The sequence below is a fragment of the Geotrypetes seraphini genome, chromosome 19 (assembly GCF_902459505.1).
Source record: "Geotrypetes seraphini chromosome 19, aGeoSer1.1, whole genome shotgun sequence".
Classification (NCBI taxonomy): domain Eukaryota; kingdom Metazoa; phylum Chordata; class Amphibia; order Gymnophiona; family Dermophiidae; genus Geotrypetes; species Geotrypetes seraphini.
In genome coordinates, this window is record NC_047102.1 from 29,039,023 (window position 1) to 29,057,891 (window position 18,869).

The 18,869-nt window shown below is 42.2% G+C and overlaps 1 protein-coding gene across 2 annotated transcripts in view; it reads left to right on the plus strand.

Annotated features, from left to right (window-relative positions):
* LOC117351965 (protein inscuteable homolog) overlaps window positions 1-18,869 on the plus strand; it is a 57,287-nt gene that overhangs the window by 28,665 nt on the left and 9,753 nt on the right. For both annotated transcript variants that reach the window (XM_033927879.1, XM_033927880.1), the window contains exons 2-3: window positions 5,787-5,881; window positions 9,810-10,155. In XM_033927879.1, the coding sequence (XP_033783770.1) occupies window positions 5,829-5,881; window positions 9,810-10,155 (399 nt within the window). In that variant the 5' untranslated portion in view covers window positions 5,787-5,828. The remainder of the gene's footprint in view (window positions 1-5,786; window positions 5,882-9,809; window positions 10,156-18,869) is intronic.

Here is an 18,869-nt window from a genome sequence, read left to right on the forward strand (position 1 = left end):
CTTAAAAACTTCAAGTAGTCTTATAAATCGCAGACTCCTTCAGCTGAAAGGGAAGCCGGAATTTACATAGCACATTTTCCATATCACAAAGTTTTTATCCCTACTGCACTTGAATTATACTTACCGTTAGTAAATATAGTTGATACATGTCTTTTGCTTCTTGTCATTTTAATCCCTGTTCTGGTCTTGGCAAAGAGAAATCAATTATTGCACTTTGCTAGTGGTTAATGTCTAGGGATCAGCTGCTGTTTGCGATGTCATGGGACGTGTTGTTGCAGGACGTTAAAACCTAAATTAAGAAGAAAAAAGATGAAAGTGTGGGGTCCTTTTACCAAACCAAAAAAAGAAGTGGGGAAGGGAAACAGTCAACTAACTTCAGGGACAATCAATTTATTGAAACTATATACTGTATTTCCCCCAACAATAGGCCACGGCTTATACATAGATTTTACAAACCTGTGTATTGGGTGCGGCTTGCTTAAATGGGATGGCCTATTTAAAGACATGAAAACTCATTTGCTAAAACTATAATTCAGTACAGAAAAAGACAGCATACCCAAATGATTCATCCACATCCCCCCTCCACTTTTTTTTAAAATCATCCCCCCGTACTTTTTTAGTTTCAAACAATTTTTTATTGATGCAATCCAAAAACACAGCCAAAAAGCAAGAACAGTCATCGATGAAAGCAAAGAAGAATGCAGCATAGACAAAATAACAGATACTGGCCAGAATCAAGATTTTTGCTGTTACCCCCGTCCCCCCCCCCCCCCAAAGTTAATGTAATAAAAAGTGGTAAAGCAGAACAATACAATAAAGAGAGACCAGTGCAAGAAATACAGCAGTTCTACAAGCGATCAAATAGCAAGAATGATCAACAACATAATAACACAAGAACCCCCCCCCCCGAAACCCCCCCCAAGGTACAAGGGAAGTTGAGCGGGAAAGATAAGATCCTCCTTAAATACCTCCCTCGCTGGACGGCTGCCGACTGCCTCCTTCAATCTCACGGCAAGGCAGGAGCGATCTTTTTGGCATCCAGCTTGGCCCCGCGCCGCTTCCCGAATGGCTGCTGTCAGTTTCTCATGAGTCCCGGGGCAGAGGAAAATCTGGCAACCCTAACCTAGTTTCCAGGATTTCCGTTCACTGCATGCGTCCACCACAGTTAAGTTAAGTTGAGGGCTATTCGGTTTGGTTATCTCTGCTCCTTTTTATTGTTCTAAAAAGAGTACTGCCACTCGGGTTTAGCATTTAAACTTCTAGGCTCTAAAGCAGGGGTGTCAAAGTCCCTCCTGGAGGGCCGCAATCCAGTCGGGTTTTCAGGATTTCCCCAATGAATATGCATGAGATCTATTAGCATACAATGAAAGCAGTGTATGCAAATAGATCTCATGCATATTCATTGGGGAAATCCTGAAAAACCCGACTGGGTTGCGGCCTTCGAGGAGGAACTTTGACACCCCTGCTCTAAAGTTTGTAAGTAAAATATTCATTTTTGCTTCAATTGCAATCATTTAAAGTCCACACAGTTGCTTATGTGCATTTCTACTTACAAAAACGCTTGTTGCACCCCACACAAGTAGAAAAATATTTTTTAAAAATTCACATGAGAATTTGAAAACCTTCATTTGAACCAAGTATTTTCTGGTTGTGCACAGTCCTACTGCTTACTACATGAGTAGATTTAATAGCATCTTGCATGAGGACTGGGTTAGGAATTAAGAATACTCTGCAAATAGATAGGTGACCACCTAACTCCATCACCCTAAACTGGATTTCATGGAGAGCCTCAGTCCCGTGGCCAAGTCTCTGCAGCAGACACATTGGCCTCCGAACAGGCCGACACCAAGAAAACCAGAGAGAGAGAGAGCAGCAGGCCTGCTGTCGCGACCACTGTCACATGTATAGGAACAGCGTTTGAACTCCAGAAGCCCTAGACCTCTATACGCCATGTCAGGGTTTATTGGATTCGTCTGCTGGGCCATTTTCATTAGACTCAGGTCCCTGAAAACAGCTCTTTTGTATTCAGCTGCATCACTTTGTTAGGAAAAGCTGTGTGACTTTTCACACCAATAGAATTTTGCTTCTCATTAACTTCTGAAGGTTTCGGCTCCCTTTTGTACCTCTTTCCCTCCTCCCCCCGCAGATTCTCAAAAGACTCCGAGTCTATTACAGAATATGAAAGTGCTCCTGGTTGTTTCTTCCTGGAAGCAATCAATCTTATTGTTTCCTGCCTTAGTATGTTCTCATGCCCTTTCCATATCGACAGGCCAGCGTTAATATGAAGCTGATTTCAAGTTTTATAACTAATGCTCCAAAAGGCAATAGAATGCTGTGCGTCTGTCTTTACGGAGGAGGATACTGCAAAAATACCAGAGGCAATGAAAGTGTTTAATGGAGTAATGGAAGACAGCCTCACCACAGTTGAAGTGGAGTTGGACCAGATATACTACCAGATCGACAAACTTAAAAGTGACAAATCCCCTGGACCGGATGGAATTCATCCGAGAGTATTAAAGGAATTGAAGGTTGAAATCGGAGAGCTATTGCAGAAACTTGCCAATCTGACAATCAGAACTGGACAGATACCAGAAGACTGGAAGATAGCGAATGTCACGCCAATTTTCAAAAAAGGATCGAGAGGGGAACCGGGCAACTACAGACCTGTGAGTCTTACGTCTGTCCCTGGAAAGATGGTTGAAGCACTGATCAAGGATAGCATAGTCCGGCACCTAGATACACACGACTTGATGAAACCCAGTCAACATGGGTTCAGGAAAGGGAAATCATGTTTAACGAATTTGCTTCAATTTTTTGAGACCGTGAACAAGCAAATTGATAGTGGAATGCCGGTGGACATAATTTATTTGGACTTCCAGAAAGCATTCGACAAAGTTCCGCATGAAAGACTTCTCAGGAAACTACAAAGCCATGGAATAGAGGGAGATATACAAAGGTGGATAGGCAAATGGCTGGAAAACAGGAAGCAGAGAGTGGGCATAAATGGGAAGTTCTCAGACTGGGAGAAAGTGACTAGTGGTGTGCCCCAGGGCTCGGTACTTGGGCCGATTCTATTTAATATATATATCAATGACCTGGAAGGCGGAATATCCAGTGAGATCATTAAGTTTGCAGACGACACAAAGCTATGCCGGGAAATCAGATCGCAGGAAGATAGCGAGGAACTCCAGAGCGACTTGTATCAGCTAGAGAAATGGGCAGAGCAATGGCAGATGAAGTTCAACGTGGAGAAATGCAAAGTAATGCATTTAGGTAGTAAGAATAAGGAACACGAGTATAGAATGTCAGGAGCAACTCTGGGTAAGAGCGAACAAGAAAAGGACCTGGGTGTACTGATAGATAGGACCCTGAAGCCGTCGGCACAATGTGCGGCAGCGGCAAAGAAAGCAAACAGAATGTTGGGCATGATAAAGAAAGGAATCACGAGTAGATCGGAGAAAGTCATAATGCCGCTTTATAGAGCAATGGTCAGACCACACTTGGAATACTGTGTACAACATTGGTCTCCCAACCTAAAGAAGGATATAAAACTGCTGGAGAGGGTGCAGAGACGAGCAACGAAACTAATAAGAGGTATGGAGAAATTGGAATACGAGGAACGACTCAAGAAACTGGGATTGTTCTCCCTTGAGAAGAGGAGGCTGCGAGGGGACATGATAGAGACGTTCAAAATACTGAAAGACATCGATAAAATAGAGCAGAAAAACAAATTATTTACATTGTCCAATGTGACACGGACAAGAGGACATGGTTTGAAGCTAAGGGGTGACAGGTCCAGGACAAATGTCAGGAAGTTCTGCTATACGCAGCGAGTGGTGGACGCATGGAATGCTCTTCCACAGGAGGTTATTAAGGAATCCACTGTGCTAGGATTCAAAGGCAAATTAGATGCACATCTCCTTATGAGAGGCATAGAGGGATATGGGTGATTAGAACAATCAGGTGTATACCTGACTGGGCCTCCGCGTGTGCGGATCGCCGGACTCGATGGACCATGGGTCTGATCCGGAGATGGCAATTCTTATGTTCTTATGTTATGTTCTTATGTACCCCTTAGAAACTAAAACCATTATCTTTCATCTCCAAGCTAGTTTTTTTTTATTTTTATTTATAAAGTTTTACATTATATTTCAAGCAGATCATATTGTACAGAAAGTGTAATCAAGGAAACATAATATTTAAATTTACTTTCAATCCTGAAAATAAATCAAACTTATAAAAGGAAACACAATTTAACTTAATCACACACTAGTCCTCAAACTTTGGATCCAAGACTTGAAGATAAGAGTAGTTTAAATTAAACATAACCAGCAAATGAAATCACTCAATCTACTGTTGAAAGAAAGCTAATTATTACTTAGGTAGAGGTGTTTCTTCATTCTCAAGGCGCTTCAGAGAAAGGAAACCAGTCAAGTGAGTCGGTTCTACAAACACATATTTTAAGGAACAGTATCTAATAACACATTTGCAAGGGTATCTAAGAAAGAAAAGACCCCCTATCTGAGTCACACCAGGTTTCAACATTAGAAATTCCCTTCTTCTCTTCTGAGTCTCTCTCGAGACATCAGGAAATATCTGAATATGGAAACCCATTCCCAAAGCTTCAGAAGCCATAAACGTGATGGAGCAATGGATGACAAACTTTAGGCTCAAACTTAATTCAGAAAAAACGACATTCTTCGTTGCTTCACCACATCCGCTTGACACCAAATCACCACTATGTATCAATAAACTTAGTTACCCTATCCAGCCCACCATAAAGATACTAGGTGTAACTCTGGATCAATGCCTAACCATGAAAGACCAGGTGGACTCCTTAATCAGAAAGGGATTCTTTACTCTCTGGAAACTCAGATCCATTAAAACTTATTTCGATACATCGGCATTCAGAACCCTGGTCCAATCCCTCGTGCTAAGTCTACTTGACTACTGTAACATCGCCTATTTGGCAATTTCCCAAAAGAATATGCAACGTTTACAATTGATGCAAAATGCAGCAGTCAGACTGATCTTTGGGCTAAAGAAATTTGACCACGTGACACCCTACTACCGGCAGTTGCATTGGCTGCCGATGGAGGCACGCGTAAAGTTTAAATTCGCCTGCTTCTGCTTTAAAGCACTACACGGACTTGTCCCTAAATACATACCTAACCTTTTCTCCTTCTCAGCCAACAGACACAAGAGTAGCTCACATCCCAACTTCGTTTCCCCCCCCCCAGTGAGAGGTTGCAAACTGAAAAAAACCCATAAACACCTTCTCTCACACCAGGCAGCATCGTGGGGTAAAACCTAGAACAATTGCTTTCGCCCACTACTTACGAGGAATTTAGGAAACGTCTAAAAACACACCTGTTCCTAAAGCATCTAGACAACCGATCCACTCATCTCTCTCTCCCCTCTATAGCGATTAACTTGTCCTATTGATCACTTTCTCCTCAACAATGGATTTCCAGTCCTATTAATTCTCTTTCCTCCACCCCTCTTAAAGTCAATCAATTTGTACCTTTGCTTAATCTTTTGTAAACCGCATAGAACTTCACGGTACTACGGTATATAAACTGTTATTATTATTATTATAAACTGAATAAAGTAAATATTGGGATGAAGGATACTGGATAGGGCTGAGCTCTGTTAGTACTTATAATTAATTTGATTTGGTCACATACTAGGGTATTCCTATTGTTTTGCTGTTTGATGAATGGTTCTGGTTTCTTATTGCACTCTGATATGTTGGTTGGTTGGCTAAGATATGCTTTTTGTTTCAGATTTTGACCTGCGGAAAAACATGAACGCTCGTTAAAATAAACATGGCTTTTCATGGTGGCAGCTGCTTCACTCCCAGTCCGTTGTCTTTCCAGCGGTAAGTGCTGTTACATTTAGGGTCCCTTTTATAGAGCCACAGTAGTGATTTCCATTGTGGCAGAAAGATGGAGAGGGAATTGGAAAATATATACTGAAATGAAGGAGGCAAGACAGAGGGGCAACCAAACCCGAGAATAAATAAGAACACTCAATTAGATATTCAGAACATTACTACAAGAAGACCAAAAGGGCTCCCAGACCGTCTGAAGCAGGAGGCCCTTGACAGAGTCCATATCAGTAATGTCCAGGCGTTCCATCTTTAATTGGTGAATCAGTATACGCCATACAGAAACGGTGGGGGAAGCAGAATCTAGCCAGTGGAGCAGCATTAGTTTCTTGGCAAGCAAGAGAGCACGCCGCATGAAACCCCGCAGGCCGGCAGGGATCGGACGCATCAATAAAGAGAGTGAGAAAAGAAGTCTGGGATGTGGAGTGCACTTAGTCTTCCAAAAACGCAGGGTCTTAGGGCAAGTGTAGGAAGGCTTTTTTTTAACAACCGGTTAAAGCGCTACTCTTTTTGAAACGAGGTCCCCTCTTTTGCAATAATAAATTAAGGCAGTGCCCGTTACTGTTCGATTCTTCATCTTTTTCACCTCTAATAACGCGAAGAGGGGATTTCTAGTTTTGCAATTAAATATTGAAAATCCAAATGCTAGCCTGCAGATATGACGTCATGTTTGGGGCTTTATGGGATTGGTAAGCCATTCGCTCCCCAGAGCGGCATGAAGCATTGTAACCTCTCCCTTTTGTGAAACAAGGCCTTTGGCCAAAGCCTCTTATCGAGACTGAGAAAAGAGGAATTCTTTTTTGATTGCTCTGATAAATCTGGGATTACAAACTTTGATTGATATTTCCTGTTACTCTTTGATGGTGAAGCAGCTGCGAGAAGATAAGCTAAGTCACAACTTTTTGACCTTGAAGTTATCTATATAGAGACATAAAGATCTGTTCCTCTCTTTCTAAGGGGACCTTGACTCTTTGTGCTTGATTTGTGACTTGTGGTCTGCTTTTGGAAATCTTTTTGGTAAGCGTTTTTTAACCCGAGAAGTGTTTTTCTCCGAAGTTGGAAGTTTTTTTTTCTTCCGCTACCGGGCCGATGAGAAAAATTTAAACTCATTAAAGGAGACTTTGTCCCTCACTGTAGAGCTTACGTTCCTTATGGAAGTTTGAGGGCCATTTTGTTAAGATAGCTGTGATTATTTATAGCCACGTTTCACAGATCTTTATGGACATAATTTATAGTTAAGCTCCACATTTGCTTTCTTACATCCCTTCTTCATGGCTGTTCTTAGGCACTTTTTAAGCCTGCAATTAGTGAAAGTATTTTAGAGTAGGAGGTTAGGTTAATAAGTAAATCACAATTTTACTTATTTTTCAAGGTCCATGTGTAAATCTCATGTCTTGTTTTGTATCATGAAATAATAATAATACTGAGCCAAGTTATTTACTATTCAGAGAGAAACTGAAAGCCTGATTTATGACCAAATAATTACAAACATTGTTTAAGATGGTTTTTCAGTCCTATTAGAGAGTATGTGGTGCAGTGGTTGGAGCTACAGCCTCAGCACTCTGGGGTTGTGGGTTCAAATCCCACGCTGCTCCTTGTGACCCTGGGCAAATCACTCAGTCCTCCACAGCCCCAGGTACGTTAAATAGATTGTGAGCCCACCGGGATGGATAGGGAAAATGCTAGAGTACCTGATTGTAAAACCGCTTAGATAACCTTGATAGATGGTATATAAAATCCTAATAAACTAAACTAAACTATTATGAGTTCTGCATCTTGGTATTCAATGGGGTGGGTCTGGAAACCATTAGTGTTTATATGTTTATGGTACGATTGAAGTTGAACCATTTTATCTTTAACTGGGTGTAATGCATTGTATATATTTCTACTAATTTACTGTTTGCTTGTCTGTGCCATGGTTTAGGAATTTTATGGGTTTGATGCGGTAATGTGTGTGTGAGAACCATGAACTAAGTTTCAGCACATAATATTCTAATGCACCCACTAAAATGTGTTTACTCCCAGTGCAGTAAACTAATGGCATGCAAATTACAGCTGCATCAAAAAAAAAAAAGTGTGCATTGACAGAAAACATGGCACATACTGCCATAGTAATCTGCAACTGTTTGCTACATTGGGAATAAAACCTTCCTGTCAGCGTGCGAGGGTTAGGTCATTCGCCGACAGGAAAGGAGACATTTAAAAACAAGCCAGGTAAGACTCCACCTGCAAAAAATACCGATGGCCTAGTGAACTAGTGGCCTAGTCCAGATCCTATAACTCCCTGGACATGTCTTTTTTCACTCAGAGAATGGTTAAGCTCTGGAATGCATTGCCAGAGGTTGTGGTAAGAGAAGATAGCGTAACTGGTTTTAAGAAAGGTCTAGACAAGTTCCTGGAGGAAAAGTCCATAGTCTGTTATTGAGAAAGACATGGAGGAAGCCACGGCTTGCCCTGGATCGGTAGCATGGAATATTGCTACTCCTTGGGTTATGGCCAGGTACTAGTGACCTGGATTGGACACTGTGAGAACGGGCTACTGAGCTTGATGGACCATTGGTCTGACCCAGTAAGGCTATTCTTATGCTTTTACATGAGCCAAGTATAGGACAATCAAGCCATTGTAACATCAGTGCTGAGGTTGGCTCTGAGGCACTGTGGAATGAGGCATTATGACATCACAATCTCAGCTCTGGAATGTTGCTCTCATTGAGGTTTCGGAATCGTGCTATTCTTTGAGATGCTGGAATGTTGCTACTCTTTGGGTTTTGGCCTGGTACTAGAGACCTGGATTGGCCACCGTGAGAATGGGCTACTGGGCTTGATAGACCATTGGGCTGACCCAGTAAGGCTATTCTTATATCCTTATGATCTGACATCCTAAGTAAGGATAACCTCTGGCTCAAGACCCTAGCACAGGGAGGCCTTTGACCAAAGAGCCTCCATGCTACTGGGCCCCTTGGTCTGAGGAGGCTTCCAGTGGTGTCTTTTCATCAATACTGGCCATCTTGAAAAATGAGGGTTCTCAGAGCTCATCAAGACAAAGCATTTGGGTCATCTTTCCTTATTGGTTACATCATATTAAAAACCATGTCTATTCACACTGCTCTTTGGATAATCAATGGTATTAAATATATGTAAATATCACTAACTATTGGATCTCTATGGATAACAACAACATTCAGTTGCCATCTTCTCATTCTATAAAATGGCATCTAAATTTAGGCACTGGCTTGCACACAACAAATTTATAGACTATTAGCACTTCTATGTTCATAAATTCTAGCTAAGTGCTTAGCATAGCTCTATATGATGAGCAAAACTTGCTTAGGAGGGAATTCAGGAAATGGCGCCAAATAGGCTAAAAATAGGTGCCAAATAGGCGCCTAAGTTAGGCATAAGAACAAAGGAATAGTCCAATAGTTCATCAAGCCCAATAGCCCGTCCTCACGGTGGCCAATCCAGGTCACTAGTACCTGTCAAAAACCCAAAGAGTAGCAACATTTTAGAATCTCAAAGAGTAGCAACATTCTAGAACCCCAAAAAGTAGCAACATTCCATGCAACATTCCATTCCAGGGCAAGCAGCGGCTTCCCCATGTCATAATTGAAAAATAATAATAATTATTTGAGTGATATGCGCAATTCTATATACGATAGGCGCCTTTAATCTTTAAAAGGACTTAGGGCTCCTTTTAATAAGCTGCGCTAGTGGTTTTTACAATGCCGCGCATGCTAGACACTAAGACTCCATTGAGCTGGCATTAGTTTTTCCGCGTAGCACGGGGGTTAGCGCGCGCTATAAACGCTACTGCAGCTTAGTAAAAGGAGCCCTAAGTCCTTTTAACGATTCAGCCCACAAGTACTTAAGAACAGAACCCCATAAATACCATTCTATTCTTTTTTTTCCTCTATCGGAGAATGCACCTTATTCAAGTGGATTCTGTGCAGCGCTGGATGGAGGACTTAAAATGGATGACCGAATGCGAATGCATGTGTATTCTGCAGTCCAAACCAATCAGCATTGAGGAAGACGCCCAGAGCGAACTCATCCTTTCATCCCAGCACGGCGCATGCGATAACCTGCAAATTTTGTTAAGGAGAGCATGGATTATAAGTATGGAGCTGACTAAGATTGTTCAGAAGGTAGAAAGGAGCAGGTGGCAGAAAGTTCACAGCATGGCCGTGAGAGCCAATTACAACGTCTGCTCAATGATCAATGAATACAATGCGTTCACCAGAAATCCATCGGAAGAGATGAACCAGGTAGATCTCAGCTCACCCTTGGTCACTTTTGTGCCTCTAACTTAAACATTGATTTCACAATGCAGAATGGGACCGATTAGCCCTGGATTGGTCTCCAACTTGGAAGGTATTACCAAGTTATCTTTTTAAAAAAAATTATTTATTGATTTTCCAACCATCAATAGTGCAAGACACAATATATATTACATTACATTACATTACATTAGGGACTTCTAGTCCGCCTATACCTTGCAGTTCAAGGCGGATTACAAAAGAGCTAACTGGACATTTCCAGTGAAGTTACAATAGTATTGGTTTTTTGTTTTATCGGTTACAAGGGAGGAGAGGTAGCTGGGTTAATTCCGGAAGAACTTGCAAATTGGATATTAAATTGACTGTACGTTACTGTGTGATATAACAAATAGATTACAGTTAGAGTACAAATAAGATTACGTTACATTTCAGGGATCTGAATACTTGGTTGGTGTTTTGGGGAGGAAGAGATTATTTAAGTGGAGGTTTTGGGGGAGAATTTATCTAGGAGGAGGGGGAAGGGTTGGGTTATGATATCTGGATAAATTTTTTGAAAAGTAGGGTTTTGATATATAACATATGTTATGTTAATAAAAGCACATTCAACTTACAAATGTACATAAGCAATCATCCCCCCCCCATACAATGCTTAATCAATAAAACACAGAAACATAGATTTTCCCAATAACCTTACCCTATTCAAATTAATGTCCTCCCACCTTCCACCCACCGAATACTTAAAGGTCAAAATTAGGATAGAAATAGCCCCCCCTTCCCTGAATGTGCATGAAAATTAACGAAAATCGACTCATAATCAAAGACCTACTCTATTGAAGTAATATAAGATGTCAAAGGCCCCCAAACTAATTTAAATTAGTTATTGTGCCCCAAACTATCGGCATTCAATTTTTCATACCTATAGCTGGAGCGCAGATTTGCCCACCAAAAAGGAAAATTTAAGCGGTCATAATTCTTCCAATTACGGGTAACCATCTGCATGGCTATCCCGGTCATGATTAGGAAAAGATGGCATTTATATCGATCCATAGGGAGCTTACGAAGTTATCCTTAACGGCCGAAGCCTGTACTGAATTTGTTTTTCCATTTTTCCCACTGAATTTTCCAAAGCCATTAATCTTGTGTCTTGTTCAGCAAGTTTAACCGAAGCACCTTCAGTAAACTCGCTGAAACTTTGTACATTTTCATGCAATGTTTTGTCCAAATTTTGGGACCGATTCCTATCTACACACAAACTAATTCGTGAATGAGCCATTAGCAATCAATAATTGATGTTAATTGGCACTCATTTGGGTTCACGCACGGATCTGCCCTCTGCCCTATTTATAAAACGCGCACCTAAATTTTACAGCATCAATGCTCAATAAACAACGGCTCTCTTATCAATAGTAATAATTGGACTTAAGAACATAAGAACAAAAGCAATGCCTCCGCTGGGTCAGACCTGAGGTCCATCTTGCCCAGCAGTCCGCTCACGCGGCGGCCCAACAGGTCCAGGACCTGAGCAGTAATCCTCTATTTATACCCTTCTATTCCCTTTTCCAGCAGGAAATTGTCCAATCCTTTCTTAAACCCTAGTACCGTACTCTGCCTTATTACGCTCTCTGGAAGTGCATTCCAGGTGTCCACCACACATTGGGTAAAGAAGAACTTCCTGGCATTTGTATTGAATCTGTCCCCTTTCAACTTTTCTGAATGCCCTCTTGTTCTTTTATTTTTCGAAAGTTTGAAGAATCTGTCCCTCTCCACTCTCTCTATGCCCTTCATGATCTTGTAAGTCTCTATCACATCCCCTCTAAGTCTCCTCTTCTCCAGGGAAAAGAGTCCAAGTTTCTCCAATCTCTCTCAGCATATGAAAGGTTTTCCATCCCTTTTATCAGACGTGTTGCTCTCCTCTGAACCCACTCGAGTAACGCCATGTATTTCTTAAGGTACGGCGACCAAAACTGGACGCAGTATTCCAGGTGTGGGCGCACCATCGCCCGATACAGCGGCAGGATAACTTCTTTCGTCCTGGTTGTCCCTTCTTGATTATACCTAGCATTCTATTCGCTCTCTTAGCAGCTGCTGCGCACTGTGCCGTCGGCTTCATTGTCCACCCTTACCCCCAAGTCCCTCTTCAATATATAGATGAACCACTCCAAAAGAACCTGTCCAATATATAGAAGTCTTTGGCAGCCCTTTTTAAATACGTTATCTCCTACAGAATGAAGTCATGTTTTGATTGATTGGTATTGATTTAAGTTTTTGTTTGGGTTTTTTTTGTAGCAGTCTTGGGAGAAGGGGAGGGAAGATGGTAAGATAAAGAAGGGAGGTTGGTTATATTTTGGTACTGTATTGTTACTAAAAGACTTATCATCGTTTAAAAAAAACCTTAAAAACTTACCTTTTCAATGATGCATTCGATCTTTTACTTTCCATTCAATAATCTTTTTTCTTTTTCATCTAATAATATATGAAGCCAATTTGGCACCAAATTTACCCTCCCTTTTGTTCATTCCATTAATGGTTTTCTTTCTTGCTCAATTAACATTGTAACTCTGCCCCTTTTTCCCTAACGACTCACGTTAGTTTTACCCCATACTGTCATTGTCACTTTGTACGTCAGTACCAGATATTTATTTGTATATTTCTTTTATTATATTGTACATCGCTTAGTATATTAAATAAGCGATTCATTAAATACGAATAAAACTTGAAACTATTCACAATGATTATATTGTTATAATATCTGTATTGTTACAATGTTTGTAGTTACATTTGAAAACTAATAAACAAGATGATTAAACGGTCTTTTAATTTATATAGGCCTCAATAGTGCAGCCCAGGAACCAACTTATCACTAGGTGTATAGGCACTCATTTCTTCATAGGTCTCTAAAATAGTTTGTTATTTTCTTATTTTATTCCACAATAATTAGGGTTACGAGACGTCCAGATTTCCCCGGACGGCTTTTCAAAATCCGGCCCTTTGTCCGGGTTTTGAAAAGCTTCTGGCAACGAGCGCCACTGGGACGGCATTCGTGCATGCGCGGCGATGTCACACGCCTGCGTGCGACATCATTGCATCACACCAGCGCAGGTGCGAATGCTGTCCGACGTCGCTCGTTGCTCGTGTAGGTCGAGGGGTGTGTGGGGGGCGGGGTGGGGCCACGGATCCGGTTTTTCCATTTGGAAAATCTGGTAACCCTACCAATAATGAAACTCTCTTCTATATTCTTTCAGGACATTTTTTTCACTCAAACATTTAGCTTAAATGCACTTAGCTTTATGCAGGTGGATTTTTGACTAGAGGAGTTACGTGGTCAAAGAGATGAGCGGGTTAACTAGGGGGACGATTCCTTGAGAAAGCCTGTTGGTGAAACATGTAAGAAGGTGTCCCCGCCAGCATAAAACTAAGGGGTCCTTTTACTAAGGCGTGCTAGCCATTTTAGCGTATCCCATTATATTCTATGTAGCGTTAGCATTTAGCGTACGCTACAACGGCTAGTGCACCTTACCCCCCCTCTTCTACGACACTGCGCTAGCAGTTTCTAGCGCGGGGAGCCACGTTGAATGGCCCGCGCTGCTCCCGACACTCATAGATTTCCTATGAGCGTCGGGAGCAGCGCGGGCCATTCAGCGCGGCTCTCTGCGCTAGAAACTGCTAGCGCAGTGTCGTAGAAGAGGGGGGGTTAGTAAAAGGACCCCTAAGTGCATTTAAGCTAAATGTTTGAGTGATGAAAATGTTATGAAAGTTTACAGAGGCGAGTTTCGTAATTGGGGAATAAAGTAAGAAAAGAACAAAATATTTTGGAGACCAGGGAAGAAGCGAGTGCTTATACACCCGGTGAGAAGTTGCTTCCTGGGCTGCACGACTGAGATCTATATAAATTAAAAGAGACTTTTATATATTGGACAAGTTCTTTTGGAGTGGTTCAATATGCAGCTCAAAAGGGGGGCGTGGCCGTGAGAGGGGGAAGTTATCAACATGAGCTACCCAGCTCTCCTCCTATCTCGAGAGATTCTCCATTCTTCATCCCTACCAACATGGCTTCAGACCCTGCTTTAGCACTGAATCCCTCCTACTTTCCCTAATTTCAAAGGTACAACAACTACACTCACGTAACAAATTCGCTGTCCTACTACAATTCGATCTTTCCGCTGCTTTTGATGTCGTCCATCACGACATACTACTTTACCAACTTTCCGAGATTGGAATCGACTCCACCGTCCTAATGTGGTTCTCAAACTTCTTACACTCCCGTTCCTACACCGTCAACACAAATGGTACCATGTCCACTCCTTGGACTCCATCTTGCGGTGTCCCTCAAGGATCACCCCTTTCCCCTATTCTCTTTAACATCTACATGTCCTCCCTGAAACTCTTTCAACTATCCCCCCTGGAAACAATCTACACTTATGCAGATGACATCCTTGTCCTCCTTGAGACTGACCAGAACCTCACCAACCTCCACGAAAACATTACAGCTTGCATAATGAGACTCCGTGCCTGGTCCTTCTCGGTACAGATGAAACTAAACGAATCTAAAACAAAACTACTCTGGCTCGGCCCAAAATTCGAACACCTGCCCACACTTTTCACACTACCCAAAGGCGATACACTACAGCTTGAGTTCTCATGCAAGGTCCTTGGTATCACTATCGATTCCTCTCTCTCCCTCAATGACCACCTCAACTCCTTGGCCAAATCATGCTTTTTCAGCCTTCACATTCTGAGGAAAGCTAGATCCTACTTCAGCCAACAACACTTTTCCATCCTTGTCCAATCCATCATCCTCTCCAAACTAGATTACTGCAACGCCATCTACTTAAATCTATAAAAAAAAAGTATTCTAAGATTCCAGCTAATCCAGAATACTGCAGCCAAACTGATCTTCTCAAAACGCAAGTCTGACCATGCCTCCCCACTCCTTGCCAAACTTCATTGGCTCCCAATAATCTTCAGAATCCATTTCAAATGTTCCTGCCTGGCTTTCAAGATCATTCACGGAATCTTGCCTCCTCTTATCCCACTGTCTTTCAACTCCTCCAGTCCCGACTCCTCCAGAACTGCCCAAAGGCTTAAACTAGCCTTCCCCTCTCCACGCGGTATCCACTATTCAGGCAAACTGGGAAAATCCCTTCTCTTCAAAATCACAGGTCTTTGGAACGACTTCACCACCCCGCTGCGGAACCTGAGCTCCCTTCAGTTATTCCGCAAACAACTGAAAGCCTGGCTTTTCAGCAAATTGTAGCTCTATCCTTCCCCCCTTTCTCTCCCCCCTTCTACACATAAGTTCATGTAATCCTTTTTCTTCTTCTCTACCCACTATTTTAAGTTCTTGTAAACCGTGTCGAGCTCCATTCTCATGGAGATGATGCGGTATATAAACTTAAGGTTTAGATTAGATTAGATTAGATTAGAGCTACTGTTACGTTGGATTATTTTACCACAAATGGTGCTATTTAGCACAGGGTTGTTCACCCTCTCCAAGGTGGAGAGAATGAGAGGGCACTCTCTAAATTTAAAAGGGGATAGATTCCGTACAAACGTAAGGAAGTTGTTCTTCACCCAGAGAATGGTGGAAAACTGGAACGCTCTTCCAGAGTCTGTCATAGGGGAAAACACCCTCCAGGGATTCAAGACAAAGTTAGACAAGTTCCTGCTGAACCAGAGCGTACGCAGGTAGGGCTAGTCTCAGTTAAGGTACTGGTCTTCGACTAGAGGGCCGACGCATGAGCAGACTGCTGGGCACGATGGACCACAGGTCTGACCCAGCAGCGGCAATTCTTATGTTCTTAGGGGCCTGTGTCATGTAATGAGAACCTAAGCTATAATAACCTGACTTGTGTTAAAATAACCCAACCTGTGGTATGTGTTTACTGCGCTTTAGCAAAATAAAAAAAAATTAACAAAGTCGCACAGTAACTAGCACGTGAAAATTCTTGCTCATTAAAATGTTTTAAGTCTTTACATGGCCTTTTACCTAGTTATTTTCTTGACCACTTTGAATTTGTTAATAGAAAACACCCTGCACGGGGCTCGCGGGTATTTGACTTTCCCTCTATTATGGGATGTGTTTACAAATGATTCTTTGGCAGAATTCTATCCTATCAGGCCGCTATATGAGATAAACACTTTGGGAATTTTAAATCACATTCCAACACCTATCTGGCATTTAGAAAATTGTTACAAACATACGGCCTCAAAAAATATGACCACGTTAGCCCCTATTACACTAAACTTCACTGGCTGCCAGTGGAGGCAAGAATCATCTTTAAATTCGCTTGCTTCTGCTTCAAAACCTTAGCAGGCTCTTCACCATTTACTTATCTGAGCACCTTGAAATTGCTGGCCCCTCTCGTACTCGAAATACCTACCTGTTTTCCTTTCCCTCCCTGAAGGGTTGCCTCTACAAGAAATTCCTCGATAGATCCCTAGCATTCCAAGCGGGCAAATGGAACAAATGCCTCTCAACTCTCATCTCCAATTCCCCCCCCCCTACCAAACATTCAGGAAGTTAATCAAACCCTACCTTTTTGACAAATTCCTCTGATCTATCCACCCTCTTCCCTGCCTCGTCCTCTGATCTTGACTCACCCCAGACTCTTCACCGCCGTATGTAACACTGCTATTTGTAACACCGCTGTATGTAACTCACAGCAAATGTAACCTAGCTGAAATAACAACTTCACCGTAAATTTATCGTCTAAAATGTAAATGTAACATCACTGAAAATGTAACTTCGCTGTAAATGTACAGTCTCTTCATTTGTTAACCGCATAGAACTTCCATGGTAATGCAGTATACAAGAATAAAGTTATTATTATTATTATTATTATTAATGGATCGTTAAGTCCCTGTGAATGTCCAGTATCTTTACTCTGTAAACTGCACAGAACTGAGAAGTAGCGGCAGTATGCAAGCATATAATAATAATAATAATAACAACAATTTATTTACATACCGCAAAGCCGTGAAGTTCTATGTGGTTTACATTTACAAATACATTGTTTAAAATACAAAAGAATTGATGAAAATTAGAAAGTTAAAACCAATAAGTAAAAAAACCCTAAAAGATCTGATTATTGCATAATAAAAATTTTACAAACTAACTACCTAAATATTTCAAAAACCGATGTGTTTTTAAATGTTTTCTAAATTCCCCATAAATTTCAGTAATCCTAAGCAGTTGATCTAATTCTTTGCCCCATGCTGCTGCCCGGTATGAAAGAAGATGCTGATGATGGTTTTAAAGTTTACATCAAAATTCAAACGTGAGCTTCTTTTATGTCTATTAGTTGTAAAAGACAAAAAAGCTCATTTAAGTATTTGGGAGTCAAACCAAATAAAGCCTTAAAGCAAAAGCAACCGAGTTTGAATTTCACACGCGCCTCCACTGGTAACCAATGCAACGCCCGGTAAAGGGATGTCACGTGGTCGTATATTATATTCACAGCTCATCTTGAGGGAGGACGAAGTAAGAACTTTTGCCGCTACTCAGTGGCCTAGCGAGGGTGAGAGATGTCCCTCCCCATGCCTCTTCTCTGCCCTCTGGTCCTTCTCCGCTGCTTACGCGTGCCCCTTCCCTTCCCCATACCTCTAACTTTCCCAGTGCGAGCAGCATCACCAACATGCTGCCCGTGTCGGCGCAGGCTCTCCTTCCGATGTCACGTCCGAGACGCAGGACCCGGAAATGACAGAGGGAGTGCAGCGTTCAGTCACTGTGCTCTTTAACTTTGCTTAAATATATGCACACGTTTACCCACATAATTTCCTCAGTTGTCAGACTCTGGATCCCGGTGAGTGGCGCCTCGGGAAGGATAGATCTCATGGCCACGCGGTTCAACATCAAGGCATAGCAGTTCTTCAGTTGATGCAGGGATTGTCAGGCAGAGGGGCTGGATGCTCTGATGCAGGATTGGCCAACAAACGGCCTGCTGTATGTCTTTCCTCTCTGGCCACTAGTGGGCAGAGTTCTTCTTCGCATTGCGCAACACACAGGCCATATGATCCTGGTGGCTCCGGATTGGTCTAGGCGCCCATCGTACATGATCTGGTTTGTCTGCTCGTGGCAGACTCCCTTGCCACTGCCCCTCTTGAGCGATCTGCTGACTCAGGGTCACATTTCCATGTTCGATTCTGGTTCCTTCTGTCTTATGGCTTGGCTCTTATTCAGATAAAGTGGTCTCTACCCTTTTGAGATCTCACCAGTTTTCGACATCTAGGGCTTATGTGCGCATTTGGCACCTCTTGGTGTTCTGTTCAGGCAGTCATTCCCCTGCATGCATCCCTGCTGCACACCTTGGCGTTTTTGCAGGACAGCCTGGAGCACGTCCTTGCCTGGTCCTCTCTGAGGGTTTAGGTGGCAGCACTGTCCTCCTTTAGAGATCTTTTGCGCGGTTGACGGCTGCACACAGATGCCTCGAATTTGAAAATGTTCGGTGTGAATTTTCAAGCACACACATATCTTTGTAGTTCGGAACTTTATCGGCAATGTGCCCTTTGTCCCGAAACTGATCTTTCTGTCAAGTAAAACAGGATAGTTATTACTTCTGTGTCTGAGTCTGTATCTAATTTTCCCATCACGTCTATCTACATACTCTCCATTGCTTTTACACAAAGACCAGCAATATCTTTCACGCTTGAAGTTTGAAAGGTCAGCTACATCATTTTCAGGCCCAGGCATTTAAACTGCTGTC